The sequence below is a fragment of the Phyllobates terribilis genome, unplaced genomic scaffold, assembly GCF_046119375.1.
Source record: "Phyllobates terribilis strain yellow unplaced genomic scaffold, ASM4611937v1 Scaffold_7__3_contigs__length_470593459, whole genome shotgun sequence".
In the NCBI taxonomy this organism is placed as follows: domain Eukaryota; kingdom Metazoa; phylum Chordata; class Amphibia; order Anura; family Dendrobatidae; genus Phyllobates; species Phyllobates terribilis.
In genome coordinates this window covers 357,728,979-357,754,817 of record NW_027362767.1, presented here as the reverse complement: position 1 = coordinate 357,754,817, position 25,839 = coordinate 357,728,979, and the positions used below count along the sequence as shown (strand labels likewise).

General features: G+C 40.4%; 1 protein-coding gene across 4 annotated transcripts in view; it reads right to left on the bottom strand.

Annotated features, from left to right (window-relative positions):
• Nucleotides 1-25,839, bottom strand: part of MOSPD1 (motile sperm domain containing 1) — a 45,151-nt gene that overhangs the window by 4,367 nt on the left and 14,945 nt on the right. For all 4 annotated transcript variants that reach the window (XM_073641303.1, XM_073641302.1, XM_073641304.1 and 1 more), the window contains exons 2-6: nucleotides 21,250-21,284; nucleotides 8,112-8,366; nucleotides 2,479-2,554; nucleotides 1,580-1,803; nucleotides 729-890 (exon numbers count right to left, since the gene is read on the bottom strand). In XM_073641303.1, the coding sequence (XP_073497404.1) occupies nucleotides 729-890; nucleotides 1,580-1,803; nucleotides 2,479-2,554; nucleotides 8,112-8,265 (616 nt within the window). In that variant the 5' untranslated portion in view covers nucleotides 8,266-8,366; nucleotides 21,250-21,284. The remainder of the gene's footprint in view (nucleotides 1-728; nucleotides 891-1,579; nucleotides 1,804-2,478; nucleotides 2,555-8,111; nucleotides 8,367-21,249; nucleotides 21,285-25,839) is intronic.

Sequence of the window (25,839 nt, the reverse complement as noted above, 5' to 3'; positions counted from 1 at the left end):
TATACTAATTGCGTCTATGCTGATTTGTCAAGGAATCCCTGAGTCTAAGCCACAGCACAGGGAATATACAGCAAGACTGAAAAAACGGCTTGACTTTTGACCAAGATGTACAATTTAGTTTTATTGTTTCAGACTATATTTACAGGTGCAAGGAGGGGAAGGAGACCAACTGAGAACTTATCATGAAGTATTTTTACAGCTTTCAGAGGGGGAAGAACACTGACTGGTAGAGATCTGGAGAAGGATGAATGGAGAACATACAGGGTGCATGCAAGGGGAGTTGGGATATTTGGGGAGAAATTATTCATGTGACACTCCCCAGAGGTCCACCAATAATAACAAACATTATTAGTGATGCTAATAGACAGAGAAGAGGAGAAAATATATGAAAAAGTTATAATCTTGGGTAAAAATGGTGCAAAGTAGTTTGAGAAGTTGTCCAGGATTTTTTTTTTAAATGTGCCAAGAGCTGGAAGTGTGCTAACATAATAAAATAATCTTTAGTGAATTCTCTGCTGCTCCAGTGCCATAACTATGGTGGTCTTCACAGACCCTGTATGACAGTGTCATGTCCAACACTCACAGGACTGGGCAGTGACGCTCAGAGTTTTGCAGCTTTAATTATTTCTAATGTAAATATATTTGAATCCAAGCATAAATGCCTTACTCGTGGCTCCAAGGTGATTAATATGGGGCTTCATCTCACGTGTTCAGCATCTTATTCTTACCTAAAACATAGGCAGCCACTAATTTTTGATTCATACTTAAGTGGAGGTAGAGAGGCACCACAGATTCCATTTCACCCAAAGTGGGCATCATCAGTGCGGCGATGCAAACTATGCCAAGGAAGACCATCAGTAGACTCGGTCCTGAAGAAGAATTTCTAACATCTGGAAGAAGAAGTAAAAAAAGAAAAAAAATCAGAACTGACTTCCTGTTGTTAAAATGCTAATTTTCATCTGACTTTTGACAACTCAGTAGGTGATTGTTGTTAGCTTCTCTACCCAATTATTAAGTTTTAATATGAGTTCACATAGGACGGCCATAGCATGTGCAAATTGTATATCCTGAGGCCAGCAATAAAATTTGTTATTTGCTATAATACCAACATTTTTTTTGCCCTTGCATTTTTAGGCCTCATTCACATGTTCAGTATTTGGTCAGTATTTTACATAAGTACTTGTAAGCCAAAATCAGGAGTGGAACAATCAGAGGAAAAGTATAATAGAAACACGTCACCACTTCTGTATTTATCACCCACTCCTGGTTTCGGCTTACAAATACTGATGTAAAATACTGATCAAATACTGAATGTGTGACCGTAGTCTTACACCCAAACCATGAAGTCATGTAGGATTTATTCCTACGCTCCATCTTTCAGAACGCTCCGCTCCACCGCCTCCCAGCTGCCTGTTTTCTGGAGAGCGGTGCGTTCCTTAAGATTGACAGTTTTTCGAACTTGCTAATTTTTAGATCAATTGAAAACATTTTAAATATGTTGTTCCATAGACAGCTAGATGACAGATAAGTAACTGTTGTGGCATCACTGATGCCTACGACTTCTGCACATTCCACTCACCCGCTTGGCATGGTGTCTGCTCGAAGAAGACACTTTCCGCTAAATGTTCTTTGATCCTCTTCTCTTCCTCCTCTTTGTGCTGTTGCTCTTTAGCGGACGGTAGAAGCGTTGCTATCACCTCTTTGCGTCCCAATGCTTTTCTCTGGCTTTGTTCGGACACTTGAAGGCGGAATTTGTCAATAACGCCAAAGTGACTGGCTCGGACATCTTTGTGTCGTATAACACTGCAGGAGAGAAGAAGAGACACAATTAAAGCAAAAATCTAGACTCTACTGCGGGCTGAGATGTAGGATATCAGAACTGGAGAAGCGACGTCCCTACTCTGCTTTCATCACAATGAAGAATGCTCACTACCTTTACAGTTCCCTGAAAGAAAAATCTATTTGAAGAGAACCTGTCAGATCCCCTAAACCTTACAAACCACCATAGTATCATTTAAAAAGATAATTCAGCATCCCAATAATGCCCCCTAGTTAGTATTATTACCAAAATGACCAAATATTAATGTCCCCCAGCTTATGCAAGTGACCCTAACTAGTTTGAGGAGGGAGGGAGTTTCTTAACCAATCCGGCCTTATATGCTGTAATAAAGGCACTGGGGAGCATTGTGAGGCTTGCAGGACCTTATAGGTTTCCCTTTAAATAATAAAGCACTACAGTGTCATCAGGATAAGGGATTTACGTTTTCCATAGTTGTGATACAAGTCTATATGAAACAGTCATGGCCTCCGTCCGCAGCAGCCCCCAAATCATGCACTTAGTTAAGGAGTATGAGCACTGTGCATGTTCTGCTATTTATATATAACAAGTCCCTTTTCTGCTCACCTATTTCTGCCATTGGTCACGCTGTATCATAACGTCAGTGTTAAGAATAATCCACCTGGATAGAAAATACTCACATATCAACACAGCACTGAGGTTTCACCGCACCAGCAGCATCAACAACAACGTACTTGTTTGGGGTTGTGCACAGGACTGTAGAGAAAAAAAAGAGAGTGTTGGTGAGTGCAGACCTGCATTTTTATTATTATTAAAGGGAATCTGTGAGTAGGATCAAACCTTCTAAGCCGTCTATATGGGCATGTAGGTCAGAGGAAGCGGAATAAAATGATACCTTGACGTCTGTGATCTGATATCTTATTCTAGAGAAATCCACATGTTTTTCTTAATATGTAAATGAGCTGTTAAGATCTATGGGCCGGACATAGATCTCTCTGAGGATCTGCCTCCAGGGCTTATTATAAATGAAAGGAGGCGTTACCAGTGTGAGACAAGTATATCAAGAGAACAGACTGTCAGCCATTACATGTCTCGCACAGACCCTTTGTTTCCCGGGTAGATAAGCCATAGCCAGAGGTGTCTGGCAGAGGCTTTGTCCGCTCTCCTCACTGAAAATACATGATCACTTGGCAGAGCTGAAGGTTCAAGCAAAACTGCATATAAATCTGTCTGTTCAAATGAATAATTGTAATTTTGCTTGATCATTAATTAGTTAGTTAGTGATTATGCTATTTGGTAAACTATGATGAAGGCAAACTTTAAAGGAGTTGTACAGAGTTTAAAAAAGGCAAATAGTAGGAAATGGAGAAAATTAAAAATAACCAACACTCGCCTGTTCAATCCATGCTAGCTCCAGGTACGCTGGTCTTTGTTTGTTTTTTTTATTTCCTGTAATGACATGCTATGCATGCACAAGACCACTGCAGGCAGTCACTGGTTTCAGCATGTACAGCAAACAACCTCTGAGGCCAATGACTGTCTGCAGTGGCCACATGGATGCGTATGTCAAAGTTACATGGAATTAAAAACCAACAGCACCGGGATAGCCGTGAACGGAATACATGAGTATTTGTTAACCATTTCTCTTAATGCCAGACAACCTCTTTAAAGAAGCACTCCTCCTCCTCCCATTAAAATGTTTATCCTCTTAATACATTGCAGTCATCATATTATACAGCACTGTGTACTTACAATTGCTCATTTTGCCTTTCTACCCAGTTAATTCTTCTGTTTTCCATTAGGTCTATGACATCACGTGATTAAAAACGGAATAGCTGAATCCTTCTAAGCTCTATGTAGAAACAGCAGGTCAATTTTCCCTGAATGAGTCATAAGTCACTGCAAAAGTCCCTAGCAGAGGGAGGAGCAGAGCAGCTGGGTCAGGAGTTGAAGAGGGGAATGATAAATGAAGGGACAAGAGACTTTCTGCTTCTACATGGAGCAGAGAAAAGAGAAGAATTATCTGGGTAGAAAGGGAAAATGAGCAATTGTAAGTGCACAGTGCTATATAATATGATGATTGAAATATGTTAAGAGGATAAAAACTTTGATGGGAGGAGGAGGAGGAGTGCTTCTTTAAGCCATAGGTATATATAGTGCATCAATAACTTTTTTTAATCTAACCCTTGTAATCAGCGACTTGCTGGCATTACGGTAATGATCCAGGATGTGTTTTACCTGACCATGTACCTTCCCCCTCAGGTGACTGGTCACATGACTGTGACATAGCACAGGTCCTGCGTGCACAGAATGTCTGTCTGATCACATGACTGTGACATCAGCAAGGTCCTGTCAGTGTGTGTGTGTGTGTGTGTGTGTGTGCACGGGATGCATATATAAACCCTGCTTGATGGGAGACAGGTGTGTTCGGTGAGAGAGGCATGAGGCCTGTTCCCCATGTGTGTGGGACACCGGTCGTGTGAGGCCTAGTGAGGCTGAGTGAAGCCTGGCAACCTGAAAGGCCGAAACTGGATCCTGTGAGTGGATGCTAGTGGCCTTGGAAGGCAGAGGCTTGATGAAGAGTCCTGAAAGGCAAAGCCTGGATCCTGTGTGGATGTCAGTGGCCTTTGAGGGAACGACGGCTAGAGACCCCCACCTGGGAAGCCGCAAAGCCACAGTGGTGGCGGATTAAATGGACTGCAGCAACTAAACCCGGCAAAGGTAATACACTTTGTTCTATGGACACTTATATAGACATTGCTATAGTATTACCTTGCTGAAGGCTGTAACTTGGGCCAATTGGGCCTGTCTGCTACTTGAGAGACTCCCGGATGTTAAGTGTGTAAACATGCCGGTGATAAACTAAGAAGGACTGTGTGATATGTGGTTTATGATAATATAATAAACTGCTGTATTGAGAAAATACTGGAAGGACATTGCACGTGTGCTTAATTTACCCGATGCAGCAAGTATCCCCCAGGATGATGACTAGCGCTGCCTTACACCCTTTAAGAAAACACTAAAATACTTGAATCCATTTCCATTTCCAATAGCCTAGAGGCCACCATTGCATGAAATATTTTTTGGACTGCAATGTTCTCGGATTTTCCCCTTGCTTCCTTGGTGTGCTTGTTATTCATGAAGGAGGTCTTTCCAAATGTATAAACCCATGAGACAAAGGATATCAAGGTGAAACTAGCTTTACCCAGCACTGAAAATAGACAGAGAAGTAAAACCCGAACACAATTCCTAAATTGAAAGGCGACCAGCAAGATCCCGTCGCCCTGCGTTCACCCTCCGCCAATTATTCCATCTCAGAACATTTTCATATGAACCTTGTGACACAAGTGTTCACGGAAAATGACAAAGCAAAGTAATAACATTTCGACAAGTACAAAAAATACTCCCTTCCTAAGTAAACTGTGATGTCCTGCCAAACAAGGTCCCGTACAGCAGCAGTGCACGCACTTCATCCCCTATTATAACTTTACTATCACTGAATAGTTTGCTTTTTGTTTTTGTTTTTTACACTTTTTTAACTCTCTCGCCAAAGACTAAATTTTCACTTTTACTCTTTAGCTTTTTCGTCCTCTCTGAAGAGTTGTAATTTTTTTTTATTTTTGCATCTTTTCTCATATAACCATATGAGGACTTGATTTACTGCGGACCGAGTTATTGTTTTAAATAAAACCATTATATTTTACCAAGTAAAATACTGAATAATGGGAAATAAATTCCAAATCCGGTTAAATAAAAACTAAATTCTGCCATTGCGTTTTGCTTTTACAGCATTCAGTAAGCGGTAAAAATTACTTAGCAAAATTATTCTTCCGGTCAGTACAATTACAGCGATACTAAACACACATCGTTTTTTTTTTTGTTACATATTTTAGTGACTTAAAAAAAATTACCAAATTTGGTCAAATAAAAATTTGATTTTTTTTTGTCCTGTTATTTCCTGAAACCTGTAATATTTTTTATTTTCCATCAATGGAGATGTGTGAGGGCTCGTGTTTTTGAAAGGCGAAGTCTCATTTTGATTGGCATCTTTCTGGGATACATTCAAGTATTTTTATAGCTTTTTATTGCATTTTTTTTGGTGGAGGAAAAATACCAAATCTGGCGTTGTTTTATTTTTTACAAATATTCAACATTTACAGCATGGGTCAAACCATTTTATATTTTGATCAATTGCACGTTTGTGGACCTTGTGATACCAAATATATTTATTTATGTTTGTACTTGCAAATAGGAAGGGGAAGTAATTCAAACTTTTTAGGTTTTTTTATTTTTTTTCAACACTTGAATTACTTTTTTTCATCACTAGGGAATTTGAACATATAAATAAATGATAGTCGCAGCTCATTTTCTAAGTTGCACCTTTACAGTGTACATACCTAACATTTACGGTTCCTGTAAAAAAAAACTCCTTGACATTTCAGTGCAGGTAATGAACATGCCCTTTACTTGTACTGTGGAGGTTTGACTGGTATTTGCACAATTCACATGGGACTCTCTGGTTTATACTGTAGTTTCTTCTTAAATGTCTTAAAATTTCAAATCAGGATAAGTCATTGACATGTGATGTAAGAAATTATTATGCCCAATAAATAATACCCACATTGGAAAAGAAACATTCCCACAATGAGCTTTTGGTGAGTTTTTCCCCCTTGAGTATTTTTGCTCTTAAAGTTCCAGCAAAGTAGATGGGATTTATAGAAATCTCATGTCCACAGTGCTTCTTTTTTACTCAGTGTAAACTGGCCTTGATGAGCTTTTGGTGAGTTTTTGATGTATTATTATTATTACTATTTTTATTAAATTATTATATAAACTAAGTTGCTTGTGTTTTTTTTCATTACATTTTGGAGTGCTTTTTTTTTTTTTACATGCGTTTTTATTGTGTTTTTGACGCTGTGGTTTTTTTGTCATTTTTTTTTTTTTAATTCGCTTTATTGAACATAATTAACATTTCATGTTTTAAATAAAGCTGCTTTGTTTTTGATACTTTCTGATATTTGGCTTTCACAAAACTTTATTGATGCGGTCATGTGTGGATTACACACGTTTTTTACCTGCAGATTTTCCGCATCTAATGCAAGTCTATGGGGAAAGTCCACACAGAAAACTTAGCGCACCCGCAAGAGAAATTGACATGTTACGGATTTTAAAACTGAACCGCAGATCAGTTTATGATGCGTAAAAGAAAAAACAGAGTTGGCAGGAGATTTCTATCAAACTCATCCACTTTGCTGGAAATGTAAAACTCTGTTTTTTTTTAAGCATCAAAAAAATGCAGCATCAAAAAAGTAATCGTTGAAACTTACCCTAAGGCCAAAGATCCACTATCAGTATTTGGTCAGTATTTTTTCTCAGGAGCCAAAACCAGGAGTGGGTGATAAATGCAGAATTGGTGACTTGTTTCTATTATACATTTTCTCTGATTGTTCCTCACCTAGTTTTGGCTCCCACTCCTGAGAAAATATACTGACCAAATACTGATAGTGGGGCCGTGGTGTTAGAGTATTTGAAGCAGATATTGAAGCAGATGCATGAAAATCCAAGTAGAAAACTAAATGTGAACATGACCCAAGAGGAATTGTGTCAATCTTGGCTTAATAAAACCAGGCTCTCTCTTTCCCAGGGTTTCCGGTAGCCTCATTGTGTGCCCCATGCTCAGCCAGCCCTTAGCTGATTCTCATAACATTGAAAAGAAAAAAAATTAGCATCATTTTTTTTCAACTAACCCCTTTAGGGTGCAGTCAGACTGCCGTATTACTCACGTGAGGATCGCACCGCAATGCTCGGACTGGCCGGCAGCTCCCTTTACCTAAGCATGACAGCATGTATTTCTATACAGCTGTCACGCTCAGGTCAGGAGAGCCGACTGCCAGTCCGAGGATTGCGATGTGATCGTCGTGCGAGTAATATGGCCGTCTGACTGCCCCCTTAAAGTCATTCTGTGTTTATCTGGTCATCAAATCAAAAAAGCATTACAGAAAAAAAGAGGCCATACTTACCAATACCTGGTCACAATACCTTATCAGTATTTTGCACCGGCGCTGTCTCCACCATTTATCATTGGGGTGTGTTGCATCCTGCAGTGCAATAATATCGTGACCAGGTATTGGTATGTTTGGCTGCTTTTTTTATATACAGAAAATCAGCGTATAAAATTGAAGCAAAAACTATGCTTACATCAATACTTAGTGATTGCCATCTTTTTTTCTCTTAAGCCGGTCACATTACTACACAAAATTGTGTGAAGATTAAAAACTAAAAAAAAAAAATTGTCATCCGTAATGTAACTTACCTTTAAATTTTAAGGCAAATTCATAGGGGTTATACAAAGTTAACACCTGCTTGTGAGTTGTCTGATCATCGGCGTAAAATATTAGCTCAGTTGGAAAGACAAACACGGGAAGGTTTCCTTCCACTAACTCTGGCTGCCGTCTATGTTGCTGCATTGGCACAGGATCTGTAGTTCCTCCCCAGCTCCTTTTGTCTCCAGGACTTTCAAGTCTTGTTTTCTTGGTGCTTGGAAGACCTCTAGTGCATGCTGTCAGATCTGCAGGAGGAAGAGGAGCGTTAGTGCCGCAGTCCGGCTCACAGCAGACGGACGGTCCTAGTAATGGCGCTTATACCAGCCCCAATCTGCTCAGCGAAGACTAAGTAACAGGACTACAGCAGCGTCTAATATCAGAGAGATTTATTTATCAATCATCTTCTCCAAAAGAGAAGACAGCTTGGCTTCTATTCTGCTACTTATCTATGATTCCATAAGTTTCACTAAGCAGTTTATTAAATTCACCATAAAAATAATAATGTCGCCATTTTCACAGTGGATGCTAGGCCTAATAATCTATCTGCACTATATAGAGGTGATATATGTCACTGTGATCCTGCCTGTAAGGATAATGAGACTGCTGAAAAGTCTTCTGTACAGAACAGGAAGTATCAGTATAGCACATGGTCTAGTGCTGAGTATAAAAGTTGCAAAATGTCTGATTTTTTCAAGTATAGATAATAACATTTAAAAAAAAATGTAATATAAAAACCTGAATGAAACACCAAGTCATTTTCTGATAACACATTCCCTTTAATGTGAACAAGTCGCATAGGCGATATAGTAAAATTCCTTCGATTAGAATTAGGGGAATTATGAGAAAATACTTTGATAATAGAATATGCACAGATGCATGATACATTTTTTTGTACTTCCATATATGATGGGAGATATTATATGGTTTCCATCTCTAACATTAGTGTGCCAGGGACAGTGCAATATAAATATGGATATGAGGTTTTACAATTATCTGACAATTTGAGATCTGTATGATTCATTTGGGGGTTTACCACCCCTTTAGATCAGGTCAAAGTGTGGTAAAAAAAAAACAATAAATAGCAGATACTATACTTACATACCTTCCAATTCCTCCACCCCAATGGCCATGTCCCCTGATGGACTCCTCTCCTTCTCTTCTGGCATTGTCTGCACTTGACCGCTACAGCTAATTGCTGTAGTCACTGATTGGCTGCAGTGGTCACATGCTGAGAAGAAGAGGGGGCTGGTGGAATTCACAGCCAGTAGGACAGTGGGGACTATATTGCCACATATGCTATTGCTTTTGCCTTTTGGAAAGTTTAAGAAAAGAGAAATAAACTCCTTTAAAAGAAATATGATGAAAGTGGGAATTTTTTTTTTTTCATGAATTTCCCTTCACAGCAATAGAGGTAAATGATACGATTATGCCACCACTAGGGGGAGCTTATTCTATAATGTTTTATTATTTGGACCAATGAATATTTAACAAGCTACTTAGCTCCCCCTAGTGGTGGCAGAATTTTATCATTTAAAGAGGACCGTTCACCAAGTCAAAAATGTCCAATTTTTGCTCTTATTTTATAGTCCCTGCTCCCCTGAGAAATCTTATTTTTTTATATATAAATCTGCCATACAGTTCCAGAGATGTGGGCCTTTTTTTATTTAGGCTAATTTTCATAGTCTTTAACAAGTGTGCATTATGCTAAGCAGCCTAAAGACATGCCCACGGAGAACCCTGAGCCCCCTTGGCAAAGACCATAAAAATGAGCTTAAAATAAAAAGGCAACATCTCTGGAACTGAATGGAGGATTAAAAAAAAAGGAATACTTATAGGGGTAGTGAGGGTACACTGAGAGCACAAGCTGCCCACTGTTGTCCTGGTGAATGTCCTCTTTAATAATTTTGCTTTTTGGAGCTCTGTAACTGAAAAACCGAGCTTTAAAGGATATAAAGACATACTGTGAGATTGATTAGAATTTTTTGACCTATACTGTACAGGTAAAAAAAAATAAACAAAAAGATAAAGTTGGAGCATTGAAGACAGAAATGGTTATCCATAGAAAATAATGAAATATTGTATTTGTACATTTTTATGTTACACTAGTTGGCAAGTCTGTTCTGATATGCATAGACCATTAGGGATAATAGAAAGACTGAGTTTCTCAGAAAGTAATATACTTTTGTACTGCAGCAAATGTTGTGGCAGTAACTACAACAGCGAGCAGTAACTTGAGGTGAGCAAAGTATTGTGCACACTTGGCAGTGATTGCTGCTTTCATTGTGTTGCCAGACAAATAGGAGAACATACTGCCTGAGCAACAAGGATGTCCTATTTCCCTCTATCTCCATAGTGCCTTATTGTCATGTACAGTCTGTAACGTGCTCCAGGCAAGTCTAGACGGTGAATTAACACATTTTAAAGACATAACCTCAAACCCTTATGATCATACAGTTGATAAAATAGTTTTTATATATTTCATATACATCATATCTTAAAAAAATTATGTTTTGCAAAACGAATAATGCCTTCTCCTAACCGTGCGTGGATACTAAGCTCTTCCGCTATACTTCTTTGAGGAGCACTCCCCAAATCGTATATTATCCACCATCTTCTTGATAGGGAATAACTTACAGGAAATTTTCTCCCAATCCCCTGATATCATGCATTGTCTTCCCTGCTGCACTGCATCAGGCACACTTTCTGTCTTTGAACCTGTCTTGAAAGAACAAGTTACCAGGCTCATCGCATCTTCTCGCCCTACTACCTGCACCAGTGACCCTATTCCCTCACATCTCCTTCAGTCCATATCCCTGGCTGTCACCACTCACCTAACTAAAATATTTAATCTCTCTCTCATCTGATATCTCACTATGCTCCGCTCTATAGGCCTGAAGGACACCACTCTCTCCTGGTTCTCCTCCTACTTCTCTGACCGCTCCTTCACTGTATCTCTTGCCGGCTCCTCTTCCTCTCCTCGTCCCCTCACTCTCTGGGTACAACAGGGTTCAGTCCTAGGCCCCCTTCTCTTCTCCTTATATACTGCCCCTATTGGACAAACCATCAGTAGATTTGGTTTTCAGTACTATCTCTATGATGACACCCAATTATACACATCGTCTCCTGAGATTATCCGTGTATTACTACAAATTACCAGGGATTTTTTTCCATTGACTCTAACATTATGTCCTCCCTCTATCTGAAACTGAATCTGTCAAAAACTGAACTCCTTGTGTTTCCTCCATCAACTAACCTTCCTACATCCAATATTGCCATTTCTAACCAGCAACATGCACGTTTTACTGGGGTCATCTTTGATTCAGATTTTTCATTCACTCCTACATCTGATCACTCGCCCACTCATGTTACCTACACCTCAAAAAGACACCTCAAAAAGATCTCTAGAATTCAACGTTTTCTTATCTTTTCTTTTACTGTTGCCCTTATTCATTCTCGTCTGGACTATTGCAATTCTCTACTATTCAGTCTCCCTTTTACTAAACTCTCCCATCCTCCAAACAGTCCTGAATGCAGCAGCCAGGATCATATTCTTTTCCAACCGCTACACCTATGCCTCTGCCCTGTGCCAGTCATTGCACTGGTTGTCCATCCACTACAGAGTACAATATAAACTTATCACTGTCATCCATAAAGCTCTCCATGGTTCAGCACCGACCTACATCTCCTCCCACATCTGTCCATCACCCTACCCGTGCCATCCGTTCTGCTAATGAGATAAGACTAACCTCCTCAATAATCCAAACCTCCGAATCCCATCTCCAAGACTTCTCACGTGCAGCACCAATTCTCTGGAATGCACTACCAGGACAATTCAATTACTTCCCAACAACAATAGTTTTAAGACTCTTTAGACTGGCCGATCACCTCACCACACTTATATAACTATTCCCATTTTGCCCTTACAAAATTTTCTTCTAAATCAGGACCCTCTTATCATCTGTTCACACACTCTCCATGTAATTAATAGCCCTCTGTGTCTGTACTTGTACACATACTGGTTGGTGACCGGTCCATGCAGCGTTGTCTGAATACCCTATTTATTAGATTGATGGGTGACCGTACAATACATGCACTTCTTACCATTCACCCTTCATGTCTCCCCCATTTCCTCATAGATTGTAGCTTGCGAGCAGCAGGACCCTCACTCCCCCTAGTATCTGGTGAATTATGAGTTATTCTGTAATGTCTTTATTGTCTGTACAAGTTCCCTCTGTAATGTAAAGTGCTGCAGAATATGTTGGCGCTATAAAAATAAAAATTATTATTATTATTGCTAGCAGTCCGACTGCTGGGATCCACAGTGATCCCAAAAACAGGGCTCTGAAACACGGGAACTGGACTTGAATGGGGTGGAGGAGCACCTGCTCCAAATCTCCTTCATTCATTGTGTATGGGAATGATATAAATTGCAAGTGCTGTACTTGGCTTTCTCTAGCAGTCCCATAGACAATGAATGGAGTGAAGGTCAAGCAGGTGCATCTTCACTCCATTCAAGCGTGGTACATAGGCTCCAGAGAGCCATTCTTGGGACTAATGGTGGACCCAGGGATCGGTACCGCCAGCGATCACTGTGCCCTATCCTATGGATTGCGGATGATTTACGATTTAGGAAAAAAAACATTAAGTGTATTCCTCTAGTACTCCTGTACTGTTTGTCTGATGAACCCATGTAGCTTACTTCTCCAGTGCCCTTCCCTACTGTGCTCATTACTGTGCTTTTCTTATGTCTTATCTACTATCTTCCTCACTTGCAATTCTCTATAGTGCTTTACTGAGGGTGAATTAAATAGTAACTGTTCATCAGTAATTCACGTCTTGTTTAAATCACATTTTTAAGTCAAGCATATATTTTTTTTAATTTTCCATATCAATATATGTTTTAAAAAAATCCTATATATATATACATAGCCTAAGCAAAGAGGATGAGGACTTCAACTCTAACACCACCTACTGTATGTAGCAGTCTTGAATATCAAACCTATAACAAGCCTTGCCACATGACTTTTAATAAGAAGCCAAACCAGACACTCCATTTGCTGCAGAAACGTGTTTTGAAGTGCTTGCCCCTAATCAGTGTAAAGCAAAAGATGTAATTTGCCTAGGTGAAAGGCCTCTGGATATGGGGGAATTAAACATTCCTATATGTAAATAACCTCTTCCAAGAGGATGAGGATTTGAACTCTAGCTCCATCTCAGGATGTTGCAATCTTAAAGTCACCTTATAACAAGCCTTACCATGTTACTTATGATAGGAAGCCAAACCAGACACTCCATTTGAAGACACAAGTTTCAAGGTGTGTTTGCTCCTCATCAGTGCAAAGCACAAGATGTGATTTGGCTAGATGAGAGGCCTCTGATGGGAGGGACTAAGTGGGAAAGGCCCATAAGACACCTCACAACAGATTGTCATTCTCCAAAAGCAGAAACGTTCCCCCTTAGGCCCCTAAAAAAAAATCCTGAAAGTTTTGAACTTTTCTTTCTGACCACTAAGCGGCTGTCTTTTTTGCTTTGTAGAGATCAGTAGTCATCTTATTATCATTACAGATAAGTATTTTTAAAGAGATGGTTGTGGATTAAAGTGCTGCTAGGGATTTTCATATTAATGATGCTATATTATATAGTGCGGAACCAAAAACTCTTGCAAAAGAAAATTCTGTATGGTGGGAACAGTTCAAGATGCTAAACTCTACAACTATGATGGGAAGTAATTAAAAGTTCCATACACTTTCGCATAATTTTTTTTATTGCTCACTAGCTTTGTAAATATAAAGTTAAGCAACTTTATAAATAATTTTCATGAAAAAATGGCTACCATTTGGCTTTTGCAGATGTCTGTAAGTCCTTTATATAGCTATGCCCCCTGATGAAGAAAGCGTGAAACGCGCGTTGGGGCGGCGGGGAAGGCACTTTACCAACATCTCTTTTTAAGTACCTATTTGACATAAATTTAATTCCCTTTCTCCTTTCCTGCACATTTACTGTTTGATAATGTCTATACTACAGTGATTAAACAGTATCTATTCATCATACTAATACATTATAGGACACAGCATGGTAGCATTACACCCTTACAAACCTATAGCAGATTAGGTAGGTTGGCTATTACAAATATGTATTTTCAATGTATTTAATCAGTCTTTGTTCCCCTGCAAATTACTACTTGATATGGTTTGTACTAACTGTGGTTGCACACTGCTTGCATAATGCATGGTTGTTTTATAATATTAAGGATTTAAAGCAGGTGTTATTAGGCTGGCTAATATATGAACTTTAATTACGGTATATATTTTGGTACTCACAAACATCTGGTTTTTGATTGCTAATCATATGCTAATTTTAAAGGTCTTTACGAGGAGGCGGTGCTTACGGGATTCCTCAGGGGTGTGTATTTAGACAGCTTTGCATAATGACCCTGTGAGCACCGTCCCCTTGTAAAGACCATAAAAATGAACACTAAATAAAAAGGCTCATATCTCTAGAACCGTATGGCGGATTAAAAATAAATAAACTAAAAGTGAATACTCAAAAGGAGCAGCGGGAAATAATATAATGATCACTTTTCACTTGCTTACAGGTCCTCTTTAAATGTTCAAAATAAAAAAACACATTATCTGCCTCTGTGATTCCTGGCGATGATGTTACATTGTTCTGGAATAGTGAAGGAGGATTGGCTGCAGCGGTCATGTAATATAACAAAGTCATGTGACCCACCAGGAATTATAGCGCTGACACTACTACATGAGCATAGCCGGTTCGAGAAGTGACTATGTGTTGTTTTTCTTTTTTGTGAAGCACTTCAGCAACAAAGAAGAAGAGTTATCTAGTAGTGGACAACCCCTTTACCACTTGTAACAGCAAAGGAGAAGATAAATATCTATGGCATGTTATGATGCACCTTCTAAGCCAACCTGTCACATACGTGACTGTGAGCACGCCTTGTGGCGCCATTCACTGACAATATGTGACACATATCAGCAAACATTGTGGATAAACAGCTGTTTCTTTTTGCACACAGCAAAGAGAAGGAGAGTTGGACTTCTGGCTAAGGGTTAGCACATGACGAAATGATTACGGTAATCTATGGTAATCTGCATTATAAAATAACAGCACCACACTTGTTTTATCTCCTTGTAATAAGTGCAATAATGTATATTTAATAATGTGAAATCTATATATACGGCCAACGACACTTTTAGTTAAAAAAAGAGATTAAACAAAGTCCATTTTAGATTTATGACCTTAGAATGATACAATAAAGATTTAGATTAGTTGGTGTGCGTTGCTTGGCTTCTTGAACGCTTCGGCGCAGACCATAAAATATCCTCTCCATATAAATAATATGTCTTTCTATATTTAAAGTATATTTCAAATTTGCTGAAGGTTTTAGACAATGTGTAAGATGATGCAGATTTCCTTGCACGTTCTCTATGGCTACGCTAATCCCTTTAATGGGTGGATTTAATCAGTGACTTCATGTTCCTGAAATTATATGGCTCTCTGGTCACAACCCCTTGCGACAGCCTGATAAAGTGCAACGCAGGAGAACTGCTGTGACTCGTCCTCTCCATAATGTTAATGACTAGCTACGTACCAGCAGAATAAATAACCAGTATGACGAAGTGGAAACACAAAGTTCTTGCTGCACAAGTCTGACAGATGTAAACAATGTCCCCATGGGGGAGGCACTTTAAGTGCTCTACTGCCTGCGTAACCAGTATAGCAACAAAAGCTTCCATACCCGATTGTGTAAAAAGCACACGACATATACACTTAAAGAGTAACCATCGTTTTATTTATTTCCCATAAATCAATAGTACACGTGAAAATAAAAAACTTATCAGAGAAATCTGCTTTTTTCTCCTCCGATTTTTCATTCTTAATTCACAGGTAAAATCTGTATTCAGTGAACTTAGATAGAAGATGACAGTTGGTGCTCATAAAATTCTATGGAGAACTGTAACTGATGTTTCAGTAGAACCTGCAGCTGAATGTCTGTGTCTGCCTCTAGCTCATCCCTCCTGCCCTCTACATAGAATCTTATGAGCACCAATATATCATCTCCTATCTCCGTAATGAGAAAATCTGTCTTCAGTGAATACAAATTTTACTGTGAATTGAGAGTGAACAATTGATTCAGGAGGTTAAAAAGCACATTTTTTTCTGCTAAGACATCTTACAAAATTGCTTATTATCATGAGTACTATTGATTTATTAAGTTAAAAAGGCAATGACGGCTACTCTTTAAAAGGAATCTGTCAGCAGAATTTCAAACCCAAAATTATTTATACGTGCATGTTTCTCTCTCAAAGACAAGTCCAGCAATACCTTTACATGGCCAGTCCGTTCCTCTGTTACTAAGAAATCAGCCTTTGAATTGATAGGCAAATGAGGCTGAAGAGCCATTGTTGATCTGAAGCCTCTGTCACTCCAGCTCTATTTTTCACCCAGCGCTGCGACCTCCTGCTTGACTGAAGGAGGCGGCGGCGGCGCTGGGCGGGCATAGATCTGGAGTGACAGAGGCTTCAGATCTGCAGATAGTTCTTCAGTCTCATTTGCATATTCATTGAAACGCTGATTTCTCAGTAACTGAGGAACCGTGTGGCCATGTAAAGATATTGCTGGTCTTGTCTTTGAGAGTGCTACAAGCACATATAAATAGTTCAGACGGTGAAAAGATGCCCTTTAAGATCATGCTTATTAAGGTCTCATTCACACGGCAGAGCTACATTCATGGTGCCTGTATGGCAGCATACACGGTTGTAAAGGATGACATCCGAGTGCAGTACGATGTTTCACACGCACCCATAGATTTGTATGGGTGCACGTGATCCGATCATCGGATGCATGCTGAATCGGCATGAGAAAATAATCGCTTATCGGCACTGCCCCATAGTATAACACTATAACACATGTCACAGTTGTCTATAGGACGGTACTGGACCTGCATGTCAGTTCTATGAATGCAGCTTAGGTGCAGCGCAACCCACAACCTGTAGAGAGGTATAGCACTGTTACGGCTGCTTCAGACAAGTGGATAATTAGTCCATGCAACATGGACCCATTATAGCCAGTGCACACAGACGATTTTCCATGTGGACTGATATTGTTTTCCACATAGACGGGCAGCATTCACTACTATGGTCCGATTTACAGACCAGAATAATACATGCAATGTAAGGCAGCTTCAGCATCCGTCCGCTGTGTGAACTATCACATAGAGACAGTTATATCCGCAATTCGCCGTTGTGCCTGGCCCGATTTTTAATACAGTCTTCCGAACCCACCTTATGGGAAGAAAGAAGATAAGTCTTTCTAATCCTGGACAATCTACTTAATACTACAAGACCCTGAATGTTAACTAAGGCCACGGCCCCACTATCAGTATTTGGTCAGTATTCGGTCAGTATTTTTTCTCAGGAGTGGGTGTCAAAACCAGGTGAGGAACAATCAGAGAAAAGATATAATAAAAACAAGTCACCAATTCTACATTTATCACCCACTCCTGGTTTTGGCTCCTGAGAAAAAATACTGACCAAATACTGACAGTGGGGCCGTGGCCTAACACTAGATCACAATAAAACAGTCCATCTGGCATAATGCTTATCGTAAAGCGTGACCATGTTACAGATGTATGAGGAAGGCCTGACTATGCTGAAAAAACACCACACCACTGTGATGTGTATCTAAACCTGGGAAATAAAAAACTGAGTAGGCGATAACCTAGAGGTAAAATTAGAGCAAGGTCTGACAACACATGCTTGAGGTTCCAGGTCTTTGGCCTTATTCACAGGTCAGGATCTTCCAGCAGTATTTGTAAAATCAGGAGTGGAAACTACAGCGAGAAACCTGTAAAAGGCGATGTGCACACGGCGTCTTTATCAGGTGGATTCCGCCTGGTACTGTCTGAAAACGCGCCATAAAATATGAACATAATGTACAGAAATGTCAAAACGTCATTGGCGCCCACGGGTTCGGTCTTTAGTCACTTCTTTTATCCGCTTCATGGTGCGAAAACGGTGAAGTGGTTAAAAGACATATCCATTCTTTGAGTGTCTCTCTATAATAAAAGATATAGGAAAAATACGCTGGTGGCTGAGCTGGCATGGAAACGACTGCAAAACTGCGATTTATTTTTTTTTTATTTTTTTTTTTTTCCTGAAGCGGCTTTGAGAAAGGAAACTCTGGCGGAATAAAGGCGTTGCGTGCACATAACCATAGAAAAATTCTCACCTGTACTGTGTAAGCCAAGGCCAGGAGTAGCTACAAAGAAGACTAATGAAATACTGACCAAAAATATGGTGTCTGAATAAGGAAGACATTTTGAGGCTAGTTCATCAAGACTGGCGTTTTTTCTATGAAGAGTTTTTCAAGAAAAAGAGGTCTCTTTTTTTTTCAGGTTTTTTTGGAGTTTTAGCTTTTCCTGAAGCAGTTTTGAAGACTTTTTTTTCTTCCCTAAAGCAATTTTTGAAGCATTTTGATTTGACAGTGTTTCGTTCGGATCTGCTCCAAAAAAAAAGTCCTCAACAAACTGTGTGTGAACATAGCCTTGAAGAACAGTCTGCTGGAGTAAGATGCATAAATTGCCAACACATGCCTCTCTGAACTGTAAGGCTGTGTGCCCACGTAGCATTTTTCAAGCGTATATGCTGCGGAATTTCCGCAGCGTAAACGCTTGAAAAACGCATGTATATCCGCACCCCATGGTCCCCAATGGGATTCCGCAAGTTCTATGCACATGCTGCGGATTTTTCCGCAGCGTTTATGCCGCGTTCAAAAATCCGCAGCATGTCATTTAATTTTGCGTTTCCGCAAGCGGAATTGCCTTTGTCCAATGCATAAAAAACGCAAGGCAATTCCGCATGTGGAAAACGCGTGATAAACGCGCGCGGAATTCCACATGCGTTTTTCCGGGAGAGGACTTGCATTTATGCAGCAGAAATTTTCTGCTTCATAAATGCAACGTGGGCACATAGCCTTAAACACGGCGGATTTTCCGCACAAAAAGAAGATGCAGCGTTTAATCTATGTAAGAACATGATCTGATTCTTTCCTCTATACCAATTTTTTTGTTAGGATCTACTCTTGGATCAGCGTAAAAAAAAAACATGACAAAAATGTTCCTATCCGTACTGTAAATGAAACTGGGTATAACAGAATAAACACTTGTGAGCACTTACTCCGGCTATTCAGCATGCATTAGCTCTTAATTAGGCTTTGATCAAGAGTCTTCTCTGGCTTAAAAGACATAAGTAAGCTTTCAAGAGTGTTTCTTCACATATGCCAGAAAGCTTTTAAAAAAAATAAAAAATTCAAGGAAAGTGCTGGCTATTCCTAAGTTTGTCCTCAGTCATACCATCAGTCTATGCACTGAAGCTGGAACATAATTATTAATGGTGACCCGTTATTTTTGCTGGGGAAAGCTGTGGTGGTAGTCACTTGCAGCAGTCGCTGTGTATTTAAGGCTACGCTCCCATAATGAGTTTTTGATGAGTTTTTTGATGTTGCAGAATTTCTGCACCCATTAAGTAAAATACATTGGGTTACTTGCATTTTTTTTTTAAAAAATGCAGCTTAAAAAAACTCACCAAAAACTCATCATGGGAACGTAGCCTTATGGTGCCCATTAAAAGGAATGGTCTACTATGTAATGTATAGACAAACTGATTGCTCATGAGTAGAGATGAGGAACCCGAACATAAAAGTTTGACGATCGTACCGTACAGTTAATGTCCAGTGCTAAACACCGAACATGGACTTTCCCCGGAAGTCCGTTGTAATGTTCGGTGTTCCAGGGGAAGTCCAAGAGAGAGAGAGAATTTTCAGGCTCAAGAGTCCGGGTCCCCATTGTTTTCAATGGGATTTGGGTTCTGGTTCAAGTTTGGGTACAGTTCTGGTACCCGAGCCGAAATTTAGAATAAAGTTTGGGTTGGGTACCAGAACTCTAACTTCCACGGGTCCGCTCATCCCTACTCATCAACAGAAAGCCATGCAGGTGTGTGGGCAGGAAGCATCAAAACCACTTGCCTGTGTTCTGGCTTTATTATAGTATGTGCACATTGCATCTTTTCAAGTGGATTCTGCCTCGAATCCACCTGAAAAAACTCTACAAATGCATAAAAAAAAATTAAAATATGCATTGCAATGTCAAAACGACTTGCGCATATGTTCAGTCTTTTTTTAACTTCGTTCCTTCGAAAGCAGAGAAACGGCTCAAAGGACTAACCGGACCTTTCTTCAAGACGGTATTTGCTTAGAAGCCACCACAATTTTACATGTTAAATTCAGAAAAAAAAAAATGCCGAAGGCAAAGCTGCTGCAAAGACAACAAAAAAGACGACAAAGAAGATGCTTCAAGAAAAACACTACTTGTATGTGTGCATACAGAGTCTTTTTCAAGCAGATTCTGCCAAAAAAGCACAGCAAAAACTCCTATTAAACTAAGACAGTGCACAGCAATGTCAAAGCGACACTGCTGTGCACATGTTCCATCTTATGTCACTTCTTAAAGACGCTGGTGGGAGAGTCACTGCAAGATTGACGGCAACACTGAACTGTTAAAAGAAGAGACCACCTAATTCTTAGGCCGACTTCCACTAGGAAGCAGCACACTCAATAACCTTCACAGTATGAGTTTTTCAAGAGGAAGACGCTTTTTCAGGCAGGTTTCGGAGCAGACCCGCCTGTTCAGATGTTCAGGTTTTTTAGCATACTTTAAATGCTGCAGACTTTCAAAAACATCATGCGGGAGAAAAAGTTTGTATGGAAAAAATAAATGGTAAGTTTCTTCTACTCATTGCAATGTTAAAAAGGGACGGCACACGGATTGCACGTGGATGACATCCGCATGACATCTGAGAATTTAACAGACACATAGACTTTTAAGGGTGATTTTTCATCCAAGGCTCAGATCAATAATATACATGTATTTAGTGGAAGCATGGTTTGCATAAACCCACGGATATGTGAATGGTACCATAGATAATAATTGGTACATGTACAGTACTATGCATGAAAAACACACATAGAACATGTACGTAAAAAACGGACGTCTGAATGTGGTCTTAAAGTAGTGAAGACATAATAAAGTAGAGATGGAAAGGTTCCTACCTTGGATAACACCGTGTTCCTTTCCATGATTCAGGCTGTAAAATACAATAAAAATGTATACTAATTAGCGGTAGTATACTATTACATTTCCAGTATTATCGTGAGTCATGTTGTGTCTGAGGAAGAGCTGAAATCCCCGATACAAGACAAACCTAGACATGGCATCTCGTGTACCTACACAATCCAGGTTCATATAGAGGAATTTGGATTCTGTAATCCTTTAATTAGCCATTACTTTTAGATCACCTACGTAACTAGTAGCCGCAACCTGTTGGCCCAGCCTCTGCTTCTATAACAATATTTGGCAATGCTGAAACTAAAGAATACAGAAACCATGTTAAAATTGAAAATAGCTATAACCTTTACACTATTTTTTTTCCAATGAAATATGTTAACTAAATTAAGCTATCATTTTGCTAACTCTTTTTCTGACACCCCGCGTTTAAACTTCCATGTAATGGCTGCTGTGCAAAATGAAAAACTGATGGCTAAAAATGATTATTTTTTTGTTAATGCCCGTGCAGTTTTTGCAGATAAACCTGCAATCAATTTTTAACATTTATAAAATATGCATTTATAAAATGTGCTGACCGTTATAGAACGCGTTTTCCACTGTGGTAGCAGCCACTAAGTAGGGTGAATTCATACAGCCATATTTTACGATCTGTGTACAGACAAAATGCCCGGGGAAACAGAAGTGTCATAAATGTATGGTGGAAGTGGATACCATGAAAGGGACCTAACATCTATCTGGAGAATGGGGCCCTATCATGCACTCCTTATAAATTAATGTGAAGTCTCACCACCTCTTCACTGAAAGCTGAGTTTGCGTCAAGAGCTCTGTGCTTGTCAGAGCTCTCTTCTCAAGACAGAGATAGGACCCATTGGTGGGATATGGCATAAATGTACGAGAAAGAAAGTTCAAACCAGATTTTTCCTTTATTCCTTAAAATAAATGACTTGCACACTCATGTAACCGACACCTCAAAACTATTACCAGAATATATCCCTTTCTGGCTGCGGAAAATGTTGTCTTTCTATCCAGCTACTACATCAATACCTTCACCCTGTTCCAGTCACTGCACTGGTTCTCCATCCACTAGACAATACAATTCGGCAAAGTTCTCCACCACTCTTCTCCAAACTACACCTCAGTCTACCACCCCACCAATGCTTTATGTTCTGCTAAAGATCTAAGATTAGGATCCTCAATAATTTTAACTTCTCATCTTCCAGATTTTTCTCCTGCTGCACCAGTTCTCTTGATTGCACTACCCCAGACAATCATATTAATTCCCAACATGCATAGTTCTTAATATGTTCGAAAAAACCCTCATCTGTTAAAGCAGGACTATTAGTTTGTAAACTGTCTCCTGTACATCAACATTTTTCTTCAAAATTTTGTCTCTTCATTACAGATATCACGCAGACTCCTTGCTCTGTAATGCACTTTATATTTGTACATTCAAACATACTGGTTGAATGATAGCACATTCCGCTGTATTTCTTCTTTGTATAAAAAAATAGCTGGATTAATGTACAAAATGGTCATTTTAACTCTTGTGTCATCCCGGTTTCCTTACAGATGGCAAGCTCCTGCGGTTAGGGCCCTCATTCTCTTGTCTGAACATTACTATATAACAATATCCCATAGCAGTGGAAAATAAAGACTAATAGAATGAAAGATGGTCAGGACTCATGAGACAACTACTGAGATTTGCGCATTATGGTATAGTTTATCGTGATACCGTATGTCAGGAAGAAGCTGAACACTATGACCCTGGGATTTTAGAGGTTTATGAATGTGCTAGATGGAGGCCCGATGCTATGGCATCGGGAGGGCGGTAATGTCACGATGGGGGCAGGCTTTGCAGCGTTGAGAATCTCTCCCCCACCCCACCCCATGTGCTCACCCACCTATCCACTCTCTCTTTCCCCCATGTGCTGATGTCTCCCGTCTGGGCTCTCTTCTTTGACCTGTCTACCCCATGTGCTCTCCCCCTTGTCTGCTGTCTCTCCTTCCTGTGCTGTGTTCTCCCCTCATGTGCTGTCCCGTTTGAGCTGTCTCCCCCCTGTGCTCTGTCTCTCTCCCCCTGTGCGCTTTCTCTCTCCCCCATCTGCTGTCTTCTCCTCTCATGTGATCTCTTTGACCTGTCTACCACATGTGCTCTCCCCCTTGTCTGCTGTCTCTCTCCTTCCTGTGCTGTGTTCTCCCCTCATGTGCTGTCCCGTTTGAGCTGTCTCCCCCCTGTGCTCTGTCTCTCTCCCCCCTGTGCGGTTTCTCTCTCCCCCATCTGCTGTCTTCTCCTGTCATGTGATCTCTTCTTTGACCTGTGTACCCCATGTGCTCTCCCCTTTGTCTCCTCTCTCTCTCCACCCCTGTGCTGTCTTCTTCCCCTATGTGTTCTCTTGTTTGAGCTGTCTCCCCACGTAGTAAATCAGACCGCCGCCATCTTTGTGCAGGCAGATAGCGGCGGTCACATTAAAACTGCGCATGCGCTCCTCCTGTACAAAGATGGCAGCGGTCAGTGAATCATTCGGCTGATCCCGGCGGTGGCGTGTACGGCGAGTTTGCGACGGTGTTCCGCTGGTGGTATTGCGTAAAAGGCTGGTACCACCAGCGGTTTCCATATTGAGACACCCATCATTTGGGTGTCCCAATATTGCGGTCGACGAACTTCCGCCGCTTGGAATTCTGGGATCCAGACACATCTGGACGGAACAGGATGTGAAGACATTACAAGGTAAGTATATTATAGATAAGGCCCATTTAGATATGAAAATAACTCAGAACGAGCTTTCCTAGGAACGTTCGTTTTGCGATTATCGATCTGGCATACAATCGAATAAAACGCTTGTTAGTCAGATGAAACTATTTTTAAGTTGGCTTCAAAATGATTATTCCGGGTAGCACATTATTTGTGCTGCCAATAAAATGGTGTTCTATGCATACAGAATGATCATATTAATGACATGGAAGTATGATCAAACAGTTAAACAAGTTATTAAACGGCCGGCGATCGGCCTTCATGTGGTCGATCTGAGGTTATTTTACGAACAAGTATGGCTTGTCTAAATGGGCCCTTAGGTGCCTGAGCAATGTGAATCTATTTATGTTGGAAAATTTGCATTCTCCATTCAGAGACATAGAGGAGGTTTTCCTTCAAGTGCCGGGCTGATAATAAGGTCACAGGACCGCCCTGTTATTCGGCCAGAGACATAGAAAAGATAGGGAATAAAAGAGTGACCAATTTCTAATCAAGAACTGAGGCCACCAGGCCGTGCACCTTTACCTTTGCTATTTCTGTCATTTTCTTGTCATAAAGCAGTTGGTTGCAAAAGAAGCCTCGCTCTATAGTTCCTCATTATATTTGGAAATCAGGATACGTCTACTACAGTGTTCAGTTATTTTACATATATTTCTTTTCCTGAATAACTCTTTTAGCCTGAAGGCCCCCATAAGTTTATGGGGTGTTAAGGAAAGAGCTGTCTGCTGAGCGAATGTTCAACTGTGAGTTATTTTACCTGTATGGCCAGTTTAATGGGGTTGTCTGGTGAAAAAAAAGTCATCATTTGTTTATCACTGGGGGTCCAACTACTGGGACATGCACCGATCAGCACTTTTATCCCAATTATAATGGAGAGACAGCGTGCATGTGTGACCGCCATCCCATTCATTCCCTCTGGGGCGGTGAGCATTATGTTCGGCTTTTTCTGGCAGAGCCATAAAAAATGACTGGAGTAGTGGTTGAGTGTCCGACCTGCCACACTAGTTTGTAACAGGAGTAAAAGTTCCCTGTCAGAGATAAAAATTCCCCATTCTGCGGATCAGTGAGTATCCCAGCAGTAAGACCCCCAACGATCAGTAAGTTATAACCTAGACCACATCCGGCCCTCTGGCTGTTCCAGTCCGGCCCGCAGACTGAGACACACGAAGGGCTGAAAACAATGGCACATGGGCCACAGCATGTGCGCCCTGCCCCATCGATATCACCGCTATCTGCAACCTTATACCACAGCTCCACTATCCGTTTTTGGTCAGTATTCGGTCAGTATTTTTTATCAGGAGTGGGAGCCAAAACCAGGAGTGGGTGATAAATGCAGAATTGGTGACTTGTTTCTATTATACCTTTTCTCTGATTGTTACTCACCTGGTTTTGGCTCCCACTCCTGAGAAAAAATACTGACCGAATACTGACCAAAAACGGATAGGCTCCTTCTACCATCATTCAGCGCATGCGTCTCAGACAGCAGTCTTTATTATATCACTACATTGTGTTTACTTTGCGGTGCGTCAGTATACACATTTCACGCAAGGTGTTGGAAAGATTTAGTGCAACACAGAGGGAAGAGGGAAAGGGAGCCCAGACTCTAGGGAAAGGGGGGAGTGGAGACCTCTTAGGTTGATCTAGTGTCACCCTGTTTCCACTAACGTCCCTATATTGGTTCTTCACCAATCGCCGCATGCGAACCTCGCCCTGTCTTTCCCTGGCGTTTGGCCCTGGCTAGGGAAGGGAGGGGGTGAGCGCTAGTTGTTCCCACTGACCACTGAAGACAACAAGGGGGAACAAACAGGAGAAGATAGATTAG